Source organism: Formica exsecta, unplaced genomic scaffold (genome assembly GCF_003651465.1).
Source record: "Formica exsecta isolate Colony F162 unplaced genomic scaffold, ASM365146v1 scaffold149, whole genome shotgun sequence".
Classification (NCBI taxonomy): domain Eukaryota; kingdom Metazoa; phylum Arthropoda; class Insecta; order Hymenoptera; family Formicidae; genus Formica; species Formica exsecta.
In genome coordinates, this window is record NW_021848818.1 from 593,098 (window position 1) to 614,601 (window position 21,504).

General features: G+C 39.2%; 1 protein-coding gene across 2 annotated transcripts in view; it reads left to right on the forward strand.

Moving 5' to 3' along the window:
- The window catches only part of LOC115246370 (homeobox protein OTX2-like), a 54,240-nt gene extending 34,229 nt beyond the window's left edge, over positions 1 to 20,011 (forward strand). Inside the window, exons 3-5 of one of the 2 annotated variants that reach the window (XM_029825143.1) lie at positions 3,782 to 3,901; positions 10,925 to 11,079; positions 15,441 to 20,011. In XM_029825143.1, the coding sequence (XP_029681003.1) occupies positions 3,782 to 3,901; positions 10,925 to 11,079; positions 15,441 to 16,220 (1,055 nt within the window). In that variant the 3' untranslated portion in view covers positions 16,221 to 20,011. The remainder of the gene's footprint in view (positions 1 to 3,781; positions 3,902 to 10,924; positions 11,080 to 15,440) is intronic. The other variant, XM_029825144.1, reaches the window with a different exon arrangement.
- Positions 20,012 to 21,504: the final 1,493 nt, after the last annotated feature.

Sequence of the window (21,504 nt, forward strand, 5' to 3'; positions counted from 1 at the left end):
TTATTCAGACATTGAAAGAGTGTTGCATGCTATATTACTCTGCATTTACATTGGAATAAACGTACATTATGGATACTGGAATAATAGCCAATCAAAGATTTCATCGAACCGATGTTAAGAATGAATGAAGAGAATTAATCTTTTTGGGCACAAGTCAATTATAATAAAATAAATTTAAATACAATGTTATATATTTAAAATTTAAAACATATCATATTTGACGTAAAAATGGAGTATTGCATTAAGAGTATGGTATTGGAATAAACGCAAATCATATGAGATATAATAGACATTCAAACAATGACTAACCAATTATTGCCAAACTCGGCATTAAAAATAAACTATTTTTTTTTAATGAACTAATATAGTAATTAATTTAAATACAACGCCCTCCTCTTAAAGCATGTTATACTCGATGGTAAAAATAAAAAATGTATGTAGTTGCTCGCACATTCCTATCTAAAGATGACGATTCAATTATTGACAGTTGATTTAATGAGATTATTTTAATCATAATAGACATTCAAACAATGACTAACCAATTATTGCCAAACTCTGCATTAAAAATAAACTATTTTTTTTAATGAACTAATATAGTGTTTAATTTAAATACAACGCCCTCCTCTTAAAGCATGTTATACTCGATGGTAAAAATAAAAAATGTATGTAGTTGCTCGCACATTCCTATCTAAAGATGACGATTCAATTATTGACAGTTGATTTAATGAGATTATTTTAATAATGGCTATCTCTGGGATGATCTTAATAAGAAATTTGCATGATTCGATAGTATATTGACGTGCACTCGCAGAAAGGTTTTTATATAATCGTGAGGTAGCATCGTTTCTCCTCTCTTCTCTCTCTCTCTCTCTCTCTCTCGTCCATCTTTCGCCATCTCGCTCTCTTTCACCCACAGTTGGAAAGAGGGTCCGGCGACGAGGGACACAGGGTGCAGGGGGCAGAGTGTCGAGGAGACGGAGTGGTTGGAGGGGATCGGGGGATGCTTCGGCGAAGAAGAGTGGAGAGAACCATGAGAGTAAGCCGCTTATCAGGGTGGCAGCAGGCAGTATAGGTCCAACCGACGCAGATAGGTGGGTTTCCATGGAAACACGGATCTGTCCGTTGGGTCCCTACGTACTCTACGTCCAGCGGCTGCCTCTATCCGTTGTAGGCGTATCCGCGCTACACGAAAAGCCGCCGAACGAGAGAGGAACGACGCGGTGATGCCGCGAGGTTGGAGAACAGCACGGTGGAGACGGGAATAGAAACAAGAGAAAAGAGAGAATATCGCGGGAGAATGATAGAGCGCGACGGCTCTCGTGCCGCCGGAGAGACTTCGCTTTTATCATCCGTTTGTGAAGCAAACTCGCCTCGATTCATAGCCACGGCCACGAAGCCGCCATTTGCCCCTCTGATCTCGCATATCCTCGGTATTTTTGCGATCCGCGCAACATATACATATCGTATGACGGTTTGGGAGAAGCTTTTATTTTTCCTCGCAGATATCTCTCTGCAGACATTGAAGTGTTTTAATCTCTGTCATCTCAACCCTCGCGCGCGCGGGAATCGATAATTAGGTTGCGAAGCTACTGAAAGATATAACGGCTCCCTTCCTCGAATTAATTCACGCGACGATGTTCGTCAATGACGACGCGTGGACGAAAAGGGCGATTTCGTGTCGTTTGATACGCGTCGCGCGTCGATGTTTATTTTGTTATGCAATGCCGTGCAGGGGCGGCGGGGGTACGATCGCTCTCTCTTCCCTCTTCTCCGCGGTCGGCGAAAGAGCGATAGCTTCGGGCAGGGAACTCGCCGAGGTGGCAGGAAGGGGTGCAAACGTAGGATCTCTCCCCAGGACTCGTGGCATGCAGCGGAATACGTGGGAATCGCGTCACATGGCCTCCGCCCTTTTCCCATCCGAACTACTCTATTTGTTGTTGCAGAGAAATTGCCCGTCCACTTAACTTCCTCCTGCTCGTTCGCGGTGGCGCGGCGCATGAATAAAGACACCGTTGTCGATGATTTCCTTCTGCCGATTGTCAATCGAGGGGTAAGGACGAAACAAGTGATTTTGATCCCGGGGCTCCTACGCGACATGCGCTTCTCGAAGCCGTGAGGCATAATGTATGAGATTAAAAAAATACATTTCGTCATGATTGAAAGGAGCTTACACGGCGGAGCAAAATATTCGCTCCAAATATTTTATACGTCGAAATATATACGCTTGATCGCTCTTACGAATTTTTGTAAAAATCTCATTTGAAATTTCTATGACAAATTTTTTACCCATTTAAAAACCGATTGATAACAAAAAAATTAAGTACTAGAGATCTATATCTATGACTTTTCATGTCTCAACGTTAAAATCATTCCGAGAGAATATGCTTGCGCGATACAATTTATAAACTCAATGCCTCCGAATTTTAAATCAAATGTCGCGAATATTGCCACTGCGAAAAGCCAGCGCGCTCTTCGCCGGTGGGCGCGCTTGTCAGTTCGGTACAATTCCAATCACTCAATTAGGCGTCAGGTTAAGGGCGACACGTGGCGCGGACACGTGCTGTATATACTCGTCGTTACCAAGTGGCCGCGAAACGACGAAACGAGAGAGCCGCTTCTATGGCGGCGCGTGTCACGGCTAAATTGAGTAGGCGGGTGTGGAGAGGCCAAACACAAATCTAGACCTAATTGTAAGACAAACACTCGAGGCTGAGTGAAATGTCGCGTACGACGAGACATCGACACTCGCTCTCGAAAATCTCGCTTCTTCTCGTCGTCTCTTTCGTTTCGTTCGCGTCTTTTTACCGCGATGTCCTACCGGAATTATGCCTTTTATTATTGAAACAGCGAAATCCATTTCGCGTTTATATCCAGAGATTTCCCTTATACTTGCTAAGAATTTTTTGCAAACATCGTTACTTCGACGAGTTCTTATACGCGGATTTTGTCTTCACGCGTAGAAAATTGATAGAAAGAGGCACACAAAGTTTTTATCTTTTAATCATGCTTCTCAAAAGTATTTATACACACAACATATATACATATACATATACTCGCCATCGTTACTTGATAAGTACTGAATAACTTTTCGAGAGTAGACATCGTAAGGAAAACGGCGTCGGTTAGAACATAGCAACGCGAAACTTATCCGATTATCTGCTCCTCTCGGACGCGCGTCAGTATTTTGTTACGTACTTACGTTCATATCCGTTAGATTATCACACGAGAACGGCTATTCGACCACACGCACTTTCTTTCCTTTTCTGCCGGAACTCCCATATGAATGACAACTTCTTTCAATTTCCTGCACAAATAACCATTCCGTTTTTCAATATATACGTATAGTTTTAATACAGCTGACATTTTTAATTGAAACATTTCAACTTAATAATAAATTATATAATGTATATACACTTTAAACGATCTCTCTATAATTTGCGGAACAGAATTCAGAATAAAATTCTATCTATAATCTTGTATGTCATGTAACAGAACACATGTAAAAAATCCGACACTCTACATATATGCAAAATACATAGTATAATACACATACATAATAGAATACATATAGAATTATAAATAGTATCTGTCAGAAAAAGTTATAAGTAATGAATTTTTTGTCACAAATTGTAGATTGTTTAAAATGGGCTTTAAAATATATCTATGCATCGTTTAAATATTAAAAAGGGATTATTAAATTAAAAAATATCTTTGCATTATTCGGAAATATTGGAATTCTCAAAAAGCTTCCCATTATCTATATTACTGATTCCGTTCACAGAAACAAATCAGGAAATTCCTTACACATCAAGTCAACAAACGAATCACGTCCAATTTGGCCCAATCAGCATCAAACACAGGGTACCGAGATACGAGTCGTACAACTACATTCGCAACGGAGGTATGATTCTAAAGAGAACATGATACCATGGTGATGGTGGTGATGTCTACAAAGAGCAAATATTATGGTAAGCAAAACTTTGTTGGTGAGATCACTTTTTTCGAGACTATCAGCTACAACATCGTTAATGAAATTACTGCATTTAAAAAAATGCTTTAAATCTCGAAAAAATCTTTAAGTCTCGAAAAGAATGGCTTTGACAAAAAAGTTTTGTCGACTATAATTATTTGCAAATAATATTTTTCTTATACGTTCCCCGGTATCATTAAAAACAATAGAGATGATCAAGTTATGGGATTCACTCTTCGTATATATTAAAATATACAGTAAATATGAATGTAGAGATAAAAAGAATTCTATCGCGCTAAGTATATGAAATAGATTTTATATTTAAAAATTTGTATCTATAACGCTTCCAAGATTTGAGATAATAATGGATTGGAAATAAGAACGAATAAAAAAAATTAGCTTTATTACTTATTAAAGTTTATTAAAGATGATATTTTTATCAAAATTATTATGCGAAAAGATTTATCGCATGAGTTGGATGCGCACAGCGCGAATGCTGGAAGATTGGCGGAAATGACATGTGATTTTTTAGTTTCTGTTGAATCTTTGGTGTTGCGCGATCACACGATGGTTATGTTGTAAGCGCAAAGTCGGCCAAATGTTTTCGTAGCTGATGGCCTTTTAGAATTCCCTCTTCTGTCACCGTTCGCCACGTGCTGTCATCCCACGGTTCTCCTCCCCAATAATCCAGTCCTCCGCCCATGGCGCCATCATGTAGCAGCCTATTCGCGTTTTAGCTTTTAATTAATTTTCGATTCTGTGCCTGACTGTACCCCGCCTTCCATTGTCTTCTCCATCCGCTACGTTTCGTCTCTATGAATATCAAAGTAGTCGTCCGATACTGCGACAAGCTTACTATTTTACGGCACTTCTTGATACTCTCCGTCTTTTTCGTTTTTTTTTTTTTTTTTTTTTTTTTTTTTGTTTTTCAAGAAAACCTGTTTATATTATTGTCAACTCGAAAATTATTGATTCCACAATATTTTTGTTCAGGATGGATTAATTTCACTAAATTAATTTGAATTAAAAAATCCATAAGTTTGGTTTAATGAACATTTATTAATTTTATGAGAATACTCCACAAATAAATAAATACGTGTATCTTTTAATATGTACTTATTTTATACATATATATGTGTATTGACACGTCTAAAGTATAAGTGTTTTTCTAATGTCACAATACCTATGATTTCTGACTCTATACTGTATATATATTTCTGATTTTAAGAATCCCTAGCGCGTTTTATCGCATCATTAACGATCACATTTCATCGCCATTTATAAAATTTTTATTTTAAATAGATATTTTTCTTTATTTAATAATTTTCTGAAATGATTGTGTTATAAGAAAATTAAATTCATGATGAGATATATTTTCTCGTCAGTCATGGAAGTATAACTCTTTGTCAGCTCTGCGGTTTAACGATCGACCTGCGCAAAACCACGAGAGAATATAACGTTGAGTTACACAGTGTCTACTTCAAACAACTGTTTCTTTTTTCTTTCAAACCAACGTGATTTGACAAAACTGCGGTAAAATCGCGTTTAAAGGATGGTGCGGAAACTTTGCATGTCGACACCGGTGCGTTGTTTGTTATTCAGTCGACCGTGCATGTAATTATGATTAATTACCGTCAGTTCCTCTGGCATATCAGTGATATGTTGCATCCGAGATAAATTCCCAGTGCCGTATTTCAGCAATAACGGGCTTCCCGACGTTATCTGAATCGGACATGTACATTTATTTGTATAATTTACCGTAAGCTCTTTCCCGCGCGAAAGTCTAGATATACGCCGAGGGGTAATAAGTCAACGTAATAACATGTCAACAAACGTCATTAATTATTTTCGCATCATTGCGTACTTTATCGCGCACTGTTCAATTACGCATTTCAATTAAATGTAATCATAATAGATTCTCTTTTTAATAGATAATTTAATAGATTTATGAGATTCTCTTTTTTTCTCAGATTCCATATATTCATAAGATAAAAACAGGAAGAAAAGAAATTTATTTAATTAGCCAAAATCAGCGGTCAATATTTTTTTCGTAGCTATTCTTGAAAATCTATATATTCTAAGAATTCCTTTAATGCTTGAATGGCAAAATATTGTGAGCGTAAAATCTTACAATATATAAATAATTTACAAACATATAAATAATTTGCGCAGATACTCTCTTTACGACGAGAAAAAATTATACTCTTGCGTCTGAAGTCACGGACGCATGCGAGAGCACTGACGGATTGCGCTATCGGATTGTGTGTGAGAGAGATCACTGTGAAATTCTGTTAGTGGTCCATTGACTTACGCGGATCTCGACGAAACGGTGAAACGCGGCGGGCGCGGAAGAATCCAATAAACGCAAAACGAATTTGCTATTAGGGTCGCGTCTGATCTCATTGCAGGCCAATGAGGCGGAGCAACCCTTATATCAACCCTCCCGGTATCGCGTCTCGCTGACGATAATAAATCGAATCATACTCCGGGAGTCAGCGGGTGTTTGCCAAGCCATTAGGGTCGCTTAGCTAACTGTCTCTTCTCGAAGCCCCAGATACGGTTGTCAAGATTTTTCGTTCGCGCATTTAAATCGATCGAAATGCTCGCGACTCGAATTGTAAATCATTGTCGTTCTCATATGTAATCTAATAATTTTTAATTATTGTAAGAATTAATTTTAATGCAAAATAAAATGCACGATAAATATAATATATGTATATTGGGGACACAAATATTTCAATCTTTATTATGATCTTAAATATAAGAGAGCGATAGAGATATATTTGTTCGATCGCGAGAATCTGAAATTCGTTTTTATTTAGTTAGCTTTGACAATATCGCGCTTAAAATCTTTATGCGTCGGATAAAAACGTACAAAGTGTGACGAACTTATTCTCGTAACACTCTCTGTATGTCAAGGAAGCGAGCGCGAAGTGTCATAATCGGACAGCCATTGTTTCAGTTATGGAGAAGTGCCCGGCTTTGACTGGGCCGATGGCAAAGGCCATCGTTAACGGTAGCACTGACGCCCACTCGACAATCAGAACATTCTCTTAGAGAGCCATTCTCCTTCTACCATTATGGCAGCAGCGAACACAGTGACTATAGACGCGAAATGAAATTCGTTTTTATTTAGTTAGCTTTGACAATATCGCGCTTAAAATCTTTATGCGTCGGATAAAACGTGCAAAGTGTGACGAACTTATTCTCGGAACACTCTCTGTATGTCAAGGAAGCGAGCGCGAAGTGTCATAATCGGACAGCCATTGTTTCAGTTATGGAGAAGTGCCCGGCTTTGACTGGGCCGATGGCAAAGGCCATCGTTAACGGTAGCACTGACGCCCACTCGACAATCAGAACATTCTCTTAGAGAGCCATTCTCCTTCTACCATTATGGCAGCAGCGAACACAGTGACTATAGACGCGAAAAGACTTTCAATCAAATGGGATTTGTTCAATGGATAATTCAATACGTGTAAAGGCACCGCACATATAGTATATGAATTTAAATATATACACATAATAAATATTGGCTTAATATAATTGTGACATTTAAGTGAATGTGACATGTTCTAGAATGCTAGAATGCTATATAATATTGATATTTATCACTTATTAATGTCTTGACGTTATCTACCAACTGTCATCCACATAATAAGTGATAACCTTATACGAAAGAGAAAAGCCTTAATTAAAATATTGCGTTTTTAATTGGAATTTCGAACACAGGAACCATAGAGAGAAATCATTAGAAGGAAAGAGAAGGAAAATTTTTGATTTTATCAAGAAAAACATATCATATTTTGTTCCCTAAATATCGCGCATTAGCCCTTATTAGCTCGTTCTCCTGTTTTGTATATTGCATCTTCTTTCCATTCATTTCTTATAAACTAAAAACTCACATATTATAAAATTTCTTTAAATTTTACCGATAGTCTTTTTGTGTGTCCACGAAAAGAGATATAAAAAAAACATAATTTTCAAAACCTTTATCTTTATCTCTTATTTATTTATATATATAATTATTATCATCCCATCGAAATCAGGCAAATTTTATTTTCTTTTTCAAATATTATCAATGATAGACAAAGCTATATATTATCCCAAGAACGATTGTTTTACTCGAGAATGTCGATATATGTGTTTATAATAATCAATGGCAGATTCGTGCCGAGGGTGGCGAGATATGTATCATAGATCGAGCGATCGCGGGTGTGTCGCGTCCGTCACACGAAGCGATGGCGGTAATTCCGACCACCGTGGAGTTTGTACATTGTGAGCTCGACGCAATCTATTCCGAGGATCTACTACGGTGCCATACTGGTAGCCCACTCGACCAGTTCGTTAGCCAATCACACAAGTATCGTCGTTCGTCGTCGTCCCGGGCTCTCTACTCGAACCCGAGAAGAGCAGCCGCGAGAGATGCGACTGATACGACGCTGCTTCCTCCTTCTGGACCGCTCCTTCCTTCGAAGCTTCGGTTGCTTTGCAGTCGTCGCTCCCATTGGTCTGCCGTTTGCGTCGAAACGCATTCGATCAAGCCTCGAGTTACATTAATTTGACCGTTGACATATGTTTGGCGTCTAATTTTTTTATCGTAAAACTTGTAATTTTTTTTTTTTTTTTTTATATTTTTTTTTTTTTTTGAAATCAAAAAATATTTACTAATAACTATAGCATGTACCTGAAACATATATGCTTTATATTTTATATTAATCCGAAAGAGTTTGCTGCATTTACATTTACATTTATCTCTCTTTAAAAAAAATGTATTTATATTTATGCTTACCCTTCGAAGCTTCGGTTGCTTTGCAGTCGTCGCTCCCATTGGTCTGCCGTTTGCGTCGAAACGCATTGACCGTTGACATATGTTTGGCGTCTAACTTTTTTATCGTAAAACTTGTAATTTTTTTTTTTTTTCTTGATAATTATATATTCGTATGAAAATTCTGTATGAACAGATACGATATAATAGAAAATTTTTCTTGATCTGTGCTTTTGCACACCTCTATCGTGCTAAATGTGGAATATATGTTAATGTTATAGTTGCTGTACACACATACACAGCTAGTTAATTGAATTTTTTTTAAATAATCGAATTTATTCTCTCTAAATGCATTGTTTTCCATCGTAATATTATTGTCACATGTTTAAACGTCATACAAATTATTTTGAGAGTCGTATTTTTTTCGCGGTATGTTTATGTACATTTTCAGTTTGCGACTTTAAAAATTACTGTATTGTCTTTTTAATCTTTTTCGTCATCTCTTTTTCTACTGACACAAATTCTGTCCTTTTTATGTTACGGTAGTCTTTTTCTTTGTCGTGTCCTGAGTTGAGTAGAACGTTGAAGCATGGCGGATAAGAGGAATGGAAAAGGAAAAAGAGAAAGCATCGAACGTCTCGTAAACAGCTGCCTCGCGTGTCTACCTGAGTCTTAATCGATAACGAATGACGATTACAGACATATACTTCGCAAAAGGCAGAGCTTTGCCAATCTCTCGTGAATGACCCTATTATTTCTCTTATTAACTCGTATGATAGTCAGTCATTCGCGACTGTAAAATCCTTGTCTTGAAAAAACTCGTGAGTTGTGGAGGCCTATAAAGATTAGAAGACACTTCGATCAAGTATATTCCGAGAGCCACAATTTTTTTTTTCTTTTATTAATGTCGCGAATTCTCCGAGTAAAACGACAATTCGAAAATTCGGTATATAAAATATTGTACTTCGTGGTCGATGGCCCGGCGATTCCCCCCCGTCATGAAATTCCACCATTCCGCCTCTGCGACTTTACGATCCGGCTTCCAACCCGGAGACACTGGCGAGGCGCAGTTTTCCAGGCGCTCTCTTTTTATTGGTTAGCGACACGAGGATACCACCGTGTATATTCGCCGGTGTGCTCGCCGAGTGAGAGCCCGGTATCGTCATTTTCAGCGGCAGCTGGGAGCGAACCGCGACTTCGGTCCTCCTGGATGCTCGTGTATTCCGGGGTGTACTCCCTCCCTCCCTCCCCGTGCTTCCCCCCTCGTCGGCACCCCCGTGACCCCCTCATAAGCGGATTACGTGGGTCCCGAAACGAGCCAAGCGAGGCTCGATGGCACGAGGAAGGTAGCGTGGGGTGGGTCGTTGAGGGGCGACGGAGGAGAGAAGGGAGCTGTTCAAAATTACGCTATCGCGGCCTCGCAACGCTCACACCCCTCCACGTCCGATCTCCCTTTGCCGCGCGGCAACAACCCCCGTCTTCGTGAGACATCGACGTTCGAAGGCGTTCCATATTTGAAGACATCGTCATCGATGGCGCGATTGGTGAACGTATTGAGGTATCTTCGATATCTATTCGCGATAGTGGGATGGTTCTTTGACAGTTATATTCTTCATTTCTCCTCAAATATCTATATTTTATTATATACGCTCTACGAATCTCGAAATTGAAATTTCGTGACGGTGGAACAAGAAAAGAGAAAGAGAGAGAGAAAACGAAATTCACGAAGAAAGAAGAAAGATAGTTTATGAGCGTGCTGAGTGTCTCTCAAATCGCGTGAAAATTTCGACAAAAAATATATATATATATGAGAGAGAGAGAGAGAAAGAAAGTTTCTCCTTTTAATCGTCTCGTTTATAGTATCGTATACCATTTAAAGCGGATATTATCTCGAAGTTTCTTAACGAAAACATGCTTTTACACGCGTTAAAGCGTTTTAAGGTCATTTAAATAATAGCTATCGCATTTTATGCAGAAATTTAAAACGGCTTTCATCTCGCGCTGTGAAAATATCTAGCGATTTAATGAACTGAAATCGATCCAATGATCGAGTCTATAAGCGAATCCTTTAATTATCCCTTGCAATACGTTACGGAGCACTTTTAAGAGTGCCCGTAACGCAACGAATTAAAATTTCTTATCAGATTTACGAGAATTAACAACGAACGCTTTCTTTCCTCATGTTGCAGGAATGAATCAACGCAAACAACGTCGCGAGAGGACGACCTTCACCAGAGCTCAACTGGACGTGTTGGAGGGGCTATTCACGAAAACGAGATATCCGGACATCTTTATGCGAGAGGAGGTTGCTCTTAAAATCAACCTGCCAGAGTCGCGAGTCCAGGTAATTATTTTATGTTTCTTTTCTCTCTCTTTCTTTCTCTCTGCTTGCAAATTTTATCCCTTCTGGAATATCGCTGTCAACGATGTTGAAATAATAACAGAGGTAAACAGAAAGCTCCTATACGAACTTTCGGTGAGTAAATCACGCTCTTCGCAAGTAATCCGAGATTGCATTCATCTGAGATTGATGGAATTTCGCGTGCCGTATATTAACGCGACGTTTAAAGTCATTACATTCTTCGCACGTTGACTATATGATGTAAACGCGGTGATCTTGACGAAAATGAGAGCGAGGAGGAGGAAGAGGAAAGAAAGAGAAAAAGAGGGAGAGAGAGAGAGAGAGAGAAATAGAGAGAGAACGCGCGCTTCGTGCTTCAGCAATCGCGCGCGAGATTTAAGGTATTTACACAGGGCGTTTGCGCTCTTCGCACGATGATGTAAACGCGGTGATCTTGACGAAAATGAGAGCGAGGAGGAGGAAGAGGAAAGAAAGAGAAAAAGAGGGAGAGAGAGAGAGAGAAATAGAGAGAGAACGCGCGCTTCGTGCTTCAGCAATCGCGCGCGAGATTTAAGGTATTTACACAGGGCGTTTGCGCCCTACGTCGTTCCATTTCGTCATTGTCCCAACCCCGCGCCTCGTACATTGATAGATGTGCCGACGAGCTCGTTGACGCTTTTATTGCGGTTCTCATGACATCTTTATTTCGCGGCGGGGCGTTACCAAGTCACGATATCGCAATTCCGAGCTTGTGTCTCGAATTTCAATCACGTTTACCCTATACATTACACATGACACATACGATATTCATATGTCAACGGAAAAATCAGATTATTAATCCGAAAGTTTCGGCGAGTTGAACTTTGCGAATTTAACAGACTTAGATAGTTTTATTATTTATTATTTTATATATATATATTTTATGTATTCTTTTATTTACATATTTTTATTTAAGCTCTCGATTTCCCTTCTAGCTCCGTTTGCGCATTCGTTCGGATCATCGACAATTTGTAAAAGGCCTCGCGGCATCTTTCGTGGCATCTATCGCGATATCGTAACGATATCGCCTCGTCGGAATCGTGAAATATATGAGACAAAAGCGTGAAATTCAGTTCCGGGACGCGGAGTTTCCGCGCAAAGTTAAGCCGCTGTGAATGGCAGCGCAACTGCAAAAGGGTGCATCGCGCACGAAACGCATTCGTGTATGCGTGTGCGTATGTACGTACGTGGGCGTACAGCAAAGGGAATGCGATCGGTATATGCGGGATATGTATACATATAAACTATGCTGTATACACGTGTGCGAGAGAAGCAGCGTATCTACGCGAGCGAATAATGTCTGGAGGAGGGATGCTATCTGAAAGTTTTAAAGGCAGGGGGATTCGCGGTAAAAGACGACGAGGGGCAGCAGGGGGCAGAGATCTGACACAGACCATAGCTGTGCGTACGGATAGAGGTACACATGGCAGCGAGGTACAACATATCGTTGATTTGTTCGTGGATTATAGCCCCTGCGCTACTCCATCTCGCTCGCGAGAGCGTTCTATACGCGCGCTTCTCTTCTCTCGTCGAGAGAACCACGCAGCTGCGTACGACGCGACTGACGCACGATGCAACGCATCTCCGAATGCGTTGCGTTCTCGCCGCATCGTTCATTCGTCACTTATTAATCGAGAATGAATCGAAAAATGTTGGCTCGTCTCTTGATGGAGAAGAACAGTAAGATGGATGAGCGGAGAGGAAAATCAGCCGACGATTATATGTAAATGAAACTATCGTGATATCATCGCTTCTATTGCAAAATTCCGTGATTGGAAATGCGCGACGTTAAATATCTCGAATACAGAATTGCATTCTAGCAATATATTAATATAAAACGAAAGTCGTATATATTTTATACACGTTAGAAATTTGACATTCTATTTTTTTGTATGATAGTAGAATCGAGACTTCATAAAAAGATTTATACATTTATCTTCTGATTATATATATTTGTATAGACAATTTCAAATACTACCATGATATTAAAATATTTTAAAATATACATATATAAAATAAAGAGAGAATATAAAAATAATATAAAAAAGAGGATATAAAAAATAAATATATCTATACTTATTTTTACAATTCGAACGTTTACGAGCACATCGATATTTTTATAACATCGAGCGAACAGAACGCTCATCATTACGTTCGCATTAGCAAACAATAGCCTGTGGCTCTCGCGCGCTGTTTTCTCCATCAATCGTGCGTGCCGGACGATGACACGTTCCCTGGTTTGTCGGAGTGGGGTGTCGTATTAATAGTACAAATAAGAAAATATATTTGTCATAACAGAGTGTCAACGCAGCTGCGCCGCCTCCCTCCCCACTCCCCCTGGCCGGTAGGGTGGTTTTCCGTTCGCTGGATGTAAACCAGATGGTGGCGCAATTTGCACCTCGGTTCTCGCCGACGGTCTCTTGATGTGTACGAGCGTGAAACCGTCGGTGGTTGCCCCCGGGGGTCCTCGGATGCCATCGCGGCCTGTTTGGTTGGTTTTTGGGGTAGCTCTTTCTCTCTCTCTCTCTCTCTCTCTCGCTCTTGCTCTCGCCGCTTTTGAAGGGGGTGTCGTTGTACAAACACGCCGTTATAATGGGATCGTTCTCTGTCCGTCGCGCTAACCTTGACGTAGATCCGTCTTTCTCGCCCTTTCGGAGACTCGTTCCGCCCGCGTTGATATGCAATATCCGCGCACGTCGCGCCCAACAGATTTTCGCACCCTATCGCGCGACGCGGTGGATGACTTTTGCGAAACGAGGTTCTGCCTATCACGATACCACAGAGAAGCAAAAGCCAAATAAACGGAGGACGAGAATAGTTATAGTCTCCGAGCTCGTATACTTTGTGACTTTGGCGCGTCTTGGAAAGATACAAAATTCAGTCGCGTTTAATTGCTATGGATTGACTACTATAAAAAGAAAATAATTTTTAGAACCACATAATAATATAATATAAATTATAAATTAATCATATAATAATATTTTCGTAAATTATAAGAATATCTCTTCGTTATTTTTTTAGATATACTCGTAAAGGAATTTCTTGAATAAAGGAAATTTCTTGAAATAAAGCAATTTCTCAGTAAAATCTCTAATTCCGCCAAGATATATTTTTCTAATATAAATATTATTTGAAACGCGCGTGCGGGAAGATACTTGATATGAGATAAATGGTTAAAGTTTGCATCTATTTCTCAAACATAGTCGAGATAAAAAGCGAAAGGATTGCGCGTGGTTTCTGCTTCGCGAACGGCGTACAAGCACAACCGTGGAGAACGAAATCCCTCGCTATGCTTCGGCGAATCGCTCTCTCCGTAACAACTGTTACAATGCCGCCGATAATAACAACAACGATGACGGGTCCCGCTTTTAAAGGCGCGGGCATAGATTCATAGGATCGCACCCCTGGCCACATTGTGCCCCGACGGGATTATAGGGGGATGCGTGAGGGGGAGTATTACGCGGGACGAAGGAAGAGAAGGGAGGAGGGGCAATCACAACGCACTCGCAAGCTTGCGGCCTACGAGGGGCTGCTTTTTGTATCCCTCTTCCTACCCTTGCTGTCCCTTTTTCAGAGAGAAAAACCTACGTGTGCATGTGTGCGCATCTTTTGGATAGCCGTGTATGCGTGTGTTGTGTATGCGTGTTCGCACGTACTCTTCGTGTTTATAGCCATAATGTACAGCTACGAGGAAGCCTATGCGTGTATGGCGTATTCACGCACGGGAGATACTCGCACAGGCGGAACCAACTATTCGATCTCTCGGGGTGAAAACAACCCTACGAGACGAGCTCTGATTCGCGCATGCGTGCCGACGAACACCGTAGCCACCGTAGCCACCGAGGATCCCAGGGGATGCTCCAATACATGCGTGTCGCGCCCGTACGCGCTCGTGCCCCCCGTACAGCCCCTCCCTCCAAGTTCTTGTTATTGTTGCGATTTAATGAAATGTTACGCCCGCTCGCCCGCGATTACTTTCCCATTGCACCGATTAACTCCCCATTCGACCGGTCTCGTCTCTCGTGGCGAGACAGTGGGACACCTTTCCTCCCTGACAATCCCTGCGGCTACGGCTTCCATCGAAGACTTTTGTACCTCATTGAAAGCTGCCGATCGTACGATGCCTATCTGAGAGAGCTTAATTGATTTCTAGGTCGCATTATGTACTTTTGCATACCGCGAAATAATAATAACATTGTCTTAAAGATGCATCATACGGATACAGTCAAAATGAAAGAATATCGTGTTTTTTTTTTTTCACCGACAGATCTATCGTCAAACATTCCGCAAGCTCACAGCGTCCGCGCCGCATCTCTCTGTTCCAGGTTTGGTTCAAGAATCGTCGAGCCAAATGCAGACAGCAAATGCAACAACAATCGCAACAGCATCAGCAGCAGCAACAACAGCAGACTCCTCCGTCAAAGAGTTCGCCGAGAACGAGTCAGAATCACAGCAACAGCAGCACTGGTAGCAGGATATCGACGAGCTCTTCGACAACCCCGAGCAGACGATCTTCCCCGGATTCACCGGCGCAGGGCAGGGAGGCACCGGTAGCAGGAAACTCGCCCTTGTCGACGCCGCTTCTGTCGACGCAGTCGACGTATCCGCGAGTCGGCGCGACACCGACCGGCGGCAGCGGTGCCAACAGCAACCTGACGACTCCGTCACCGCCGCTGACGCCGAGCTCCAACCAACTGCAACCGTCATCCTATCCGGCTGCGATGAATCAAATTCATCATGGCGAGGCCTACGGTTTCACCTGGAGCTCGGCGGGGCCCGCGGTGAACCATAGCCAGTACGCCGGCCAGGGCTACAACGCCTACGCCCAGGCACCATACGCCAGCAGCGATTACTATCAGGCCCAGATCCCCCACATGCACCACAGCCCGCAGGCCAACTACCATCATCCGCAGTATCATCCCAATATGGCGCTCACCTCGTCTATGTCGCACCTGTCTATGTCGACCAGTCACCATCTGAATCCAGTAACCAGTCAGTCTCAGGCCGCTAGCAACGATATTGCGGCCGCCGCTGTTGCCGCCGCGTCGGGCGACGAGACGTCCGGTTACGTTTTGCCCGAGCAGAAGTACCCATCGTTAGTATAGCGGTCCGGCAGGTCCTCCGGGATCTTCCAGCGGAACCAGGAGACCGCGAGCGTGTCCGGCTCCTCGATGCCCTACCACTGGCGACTGAATACGGCGATCTGTCATGAGATCAACGGCAATCTCGACTCCGATGACAATTGATTGTGCGGAAAAGAAAGAGAGAAAAAGGAAGCTTCGCCAACGCGTCGATAGACGCACTCCAGATTCGATGAGTATGATAATTAAGAATCGAATAATATTTGAATCGTTTTACACGATGCTCTGCATCCGGAAACGCAATGATAGATGTTGGTTAAATATGTCAATCATCCACGCGTATTTCGCTTATACAGAGTTTTCGCAATCAAACGTATTCCATGTATGAACATTAATATAAAGGCAGAAATAATTACATGACATCAATCTCTCGATTATTTATTGTCAACTGATAGTTGACTCGCGCAAGATGTTTGCCGTATCTTAAACACGGTATCATAAATGTTTTTTTATACGTAGTAACTGCTAGCTGCAACGCTCAATGCAGCAAGTCAGATTATTATTATCGGCTGCTCCAGATCACATAGCAAATAAATTGCTATTTGCTTATACTTTGCATGGAGTTTTTCTCGATATCTCTGGTGTACGGGAATATCTCCCGAGGCAAACGATCGTCGAATGACAACAAAACCGCGAATAAAGTCGTAAATTAGATAATTATTTGATAATTGCTACCAATAATTACCAGTAATTGTCAATAATGTTTAAGTATCGTAAACTAGATTTTTTGTTTCACGTTTGTGATGCGCTGTTTCGTGGTTTTGTCTCTTGGTAATTGTTTGCCACTTTTCCTTTATATATTTTATTCTGATGTACCTCCTTTCTAAATTTTTTTTCTCTTTTTTTCACCATTGAATAAATTAATTACATGTATTCAATAGCTGATTTGATTTTTACTTACGGACGTTTAAAATGCTTTGAAAGTTTCATTGCATTTCTTTTTTTTATTATTAATACAATTAAAATCGTATAATTACATAAATTATAATAGAGTAAAACAAAAAACAAGAATTGCATGAATTACAATAATTCTCTTCCCGCTGTTTTTCTTTGTTAACGCTTCGGAGAAAATGAAAAGAAGGTGATAAGGTACAATATCATCTTGCTTCAAAGCGTTATTATGTGAAATATCAAAAAAATTTGTAAATAAGGATGGAAGTAAAATACGATCAATCATCATCATCATTTGATCATGAATCATTTGTCGATTTTTCGGATTGACATTGACTTTCTGAGGAATAATCCGCAAAACTTAGAAAAACAATAATATAAATGTAAATAATATAATTGATACACGCGTATTAATATGATATTATTTTAATTTAGCATTATTTTAAATAGTAATTTCAAAGCATCTTTTATAAAACAACATAAGTAAAATTGAAAACAAAAAAAGCACATTCTTCAGCATATCCTTCTTATGACAATGATACATCTACAAAACGCATTTACACGATTTTTTTTATGTACATTCTTTTTAACATAAATTGTTTTTCGTAATTATTTTACATGTATAAAAGTATCGAAATATGATTATTGAAAAATCAATAATTTGCAAAATATTTTATATTTTTATTCTGACAGATATTTTGTCATAAAATATGAAATATTTCATCAAGTACTTTTCGATTATCATATATCTTACTTATTTTTATACAAAATGAAATTAATTGGAATTGATGTACAAAGATATAATAGCATAAAAAATGTAATTGCACATTGCAGGTGTATCTGCAAAATAGAAATGTTATCGATTATTTTCTCTAGATGTATTTCATTGCACATGGAAAGAAACTTTATATTAATGATGTTTATTGTTAATTATCATATAATTCATTAATTTTTTTATAATTCTTTTCTATCTTCAACTGATAATCGAAATCATATTATCAGAAAAAATATTGCTGGTATGAATAGCCTGTTATTCGTCTTGTATAAGAAGATATGTAGAATGTTCCGATAAATGAGAAATAATACATTTTGTTTTATTATTGAATTATTATTTGTTAGATAAATTTTTTGGAAAAGCGAAAATATGGATCTTCCCTTTTAACCACGATTTTAAATTTCTGAAAGGGTACGTTTTATGTTTGATAATCACATTGATATATCAAACATTATTTTATTTTGATTTCGTTTTTTTAATTATTAATAACAAAGTATATAAATATTCTCATCATTGATATGTAAATATCATTGACTGGCACAAAAGTAATCTTCGATTTTTTCTCTTTTTTTATTTTCTGATTATGATATTGCTAAATCCATTTTTACTCCATGTTTTTTGAAACATCCTCTCGGGTAAAAAAAATCAGAGCCAAACATACAATACATTTAAACTATATTTTTAAAATATTAAAGCCATTCTCTAATAAATAATCGTATTAATATTCATATACAAATATTTTTTTATAATATTTCAGCGACATTCTTCAACAAAAGACTTCAAAAATTTATTATATTATACTATAATATTAGTAATAATAAGAAAAACATTCACGCGTCGTTACAATTTTAAAAATTGAATACAGGCAATCGGCAAAACATTAATTCGCAATGATCGAAAAGTGATTTTTAGCAAATTGCATATTTCCAAGTTTTGCGTGACTCGTCCGTTTTCATATTTTCGTTACAAATCCGTCGAAAATGAAATACATATTAGCAATTCATATTTATGATATAAATGTTGGATTTAAGTTGTGAATGCTGGATTTAAATGTCTGAATTCAAATTTTATTTAAATAATGAATACTTTAAACAAATATTTTATATATTTGAAGACGATAAGTGTATTTTTATCAATAGATGTGAATTTTGAATGTAAAACTTAATAATCGACTGATGTCAGTCTATCGGAAGATCGTATTTTATTTCAAAGAAGAAAAAATGATATTGAAAAAAGATAAGAGAGAGGGTTTTCCTTTGTAAATTAGAGCGAATGAATATCTTTCAAATTCTCCATAAGAAGCCTGTACCAGAATTTGTTTTAAGATCTAATCTATATGATATCCCTTGTATTTTCAAGGTTAAAAGACGAGTACTCATCACTGCCGTCTTTATCATTGGTATTATCTTTATTATTACGATTAACATTGTATAGATAATTATCCATATCAAACACGGTCAGTAGCCGGAAGACTTGTAAATAGAGAAGAAAATATGATCTCGTAAATAAGAGAGAGAGAGAGAAAGAGAAGAGAAATAAAAACAGATTCGGAGTTCTATTAAAAAATGACGAATACTGAATAACTTCCGAGTATAAAGTGAGAATTGCCTCGTCAGAGAGAATCTTGTTATATAGTCGTTCCTTTTTATGGTACTCTTTGTCTGCTCGAGGGACGTAAACTTCGTAAAAGTTTGCGCCGCGCTTTTTTCAGGCAGAAACTTAATTATCGTAATATTTTTTCTGAAGAGAGAGAGAGAGAGAGAGAGAGTGAGAGAGAGAGAGAGTGAGAAAGAGAGAAAGAGAAAAGTATATACGCGAGAAAATGCCTACTTAATCTCATGAGTGTATATTTCGTGTATACTACCTAATGTATATTATCCCTTAAAGCTTAGAGGATATATAATTAAAGAATAAATATATCATTAAGATTAAAAAAAAATGATAGGAAGATGATAAAATACCGTAATAGATATTATGATGCACGTAGACCTAAGCTACTTTGTAATAATACGATGCAAATGTGTACATAAAACGTATATATCTCTTGTAAGATACATGATTGTTCTATCATGTGCGAAGAGGATCTTCCTACATCAGAAAAAAAAAATATCGCATATTATTAATAAGCAGTCTCGATTACTTTCCCGTTCTTTTCCGATGTACACCGATCTCCCTAGTCCTCTCGAAAGATATCCATCAATAGAGCGAACTGCGCGATCGTTTCAAATCGAAATTTTATCGCTTCTCTCGCATACGTGCTCCGATGCGCGGGGATTACGTTTCGAGCTGTATCTGCGACAGAATTCCCAGCACGCAATACGCAATCCCTCTCTCCATTTTGTCCTGGCAGCTTTATAGATCGCGAGCGCGGTTCTTATTAATCACATTGATGTTCGCAAGACCCTACCGCCGCGGGCAGCAATTCTGCTAATGCACTTGAAATTAATTAACGTCAAAGCGACCGCGTTTCGTTATTTGAGCGACCGCGTATATATCGATCTCGAACCATTAAGCGTATATTAATTACAAACTCGCGGTCGCGCGCTCGCCGTAATCGCGATGCAATGTCGCCATTACCTGCGCGCACTCCCAAGTGTCTAATTTTTCTCACACGTGAAACACCTGCGAGGGATGCATCATGGAATTGATAAAGGCAATTATCTCCTGTTTAATTTTCAAAATAAAGGCATCTAAAACGCAGTCATAGCATCTCTAAATATAAAATATACATTACATGATTACAGCTACATTACGTGATTAATTTTGTTATTTAAGTGAAACTATAAAAAATGGGAATACTATTTTATTTAATGATTATAATGAGATTAACGATTAAGATACAGAGGTAACGAAGTATATTCATTAACGCGTGGAAAGGCGCAGACAAAAAAAAACAGACGTAACGGGTCGATCGTGATCTTAATAGCTAAACTTGTCTCGTAATCAATAACGGTCCATTAGAAGATCACAGGTGTACGGATTCTGCGGTAGATACGCATACGCGCACTAAAAACGATGATGCGGATGATGAGAGGATATGCGTGTGTCTCTGTGTACCAATAGTGTATTTCTAAATGGCCTAAACATCACAACAAAGGACCCCATGCAGGCATGAAGGAAAGCGAGCGCCGCCCTATGCCCTGCTAATTGGACAGATCGCGTACCTGTCCACCTTTTGACGACGTAATCCGGCATCCTTTCTAACTCATCAAATTAACGAGCTATAACGAATTGTCCGTTGCCCGCGCGCACTTTGATGACCCTTTCGCATAATCGGGGCACAAATCCCCCCTCGCGCGCGCGACTTTCTCTTTAAAGAGGATATGGACCTCATGAAAGACACACTCAAAAGTATTAGTCGATTTAAGCTTCGTACTGGATTTGCGTCATTCGACGCTCGTTTAAGCAGTCTTGATGACAGCCGGATCGTATCTTACATCATAACGATAAATGATGGCATCGCGAAAAAATAATCATATACGAAAGCTTTTGCAATCTATTTTATTAATTCACGAAAGACGGAAGAGAAAGGTAACCGAATAGTTCTAATAATATACGCCTGTTCAATTACTTGCTTTTTTC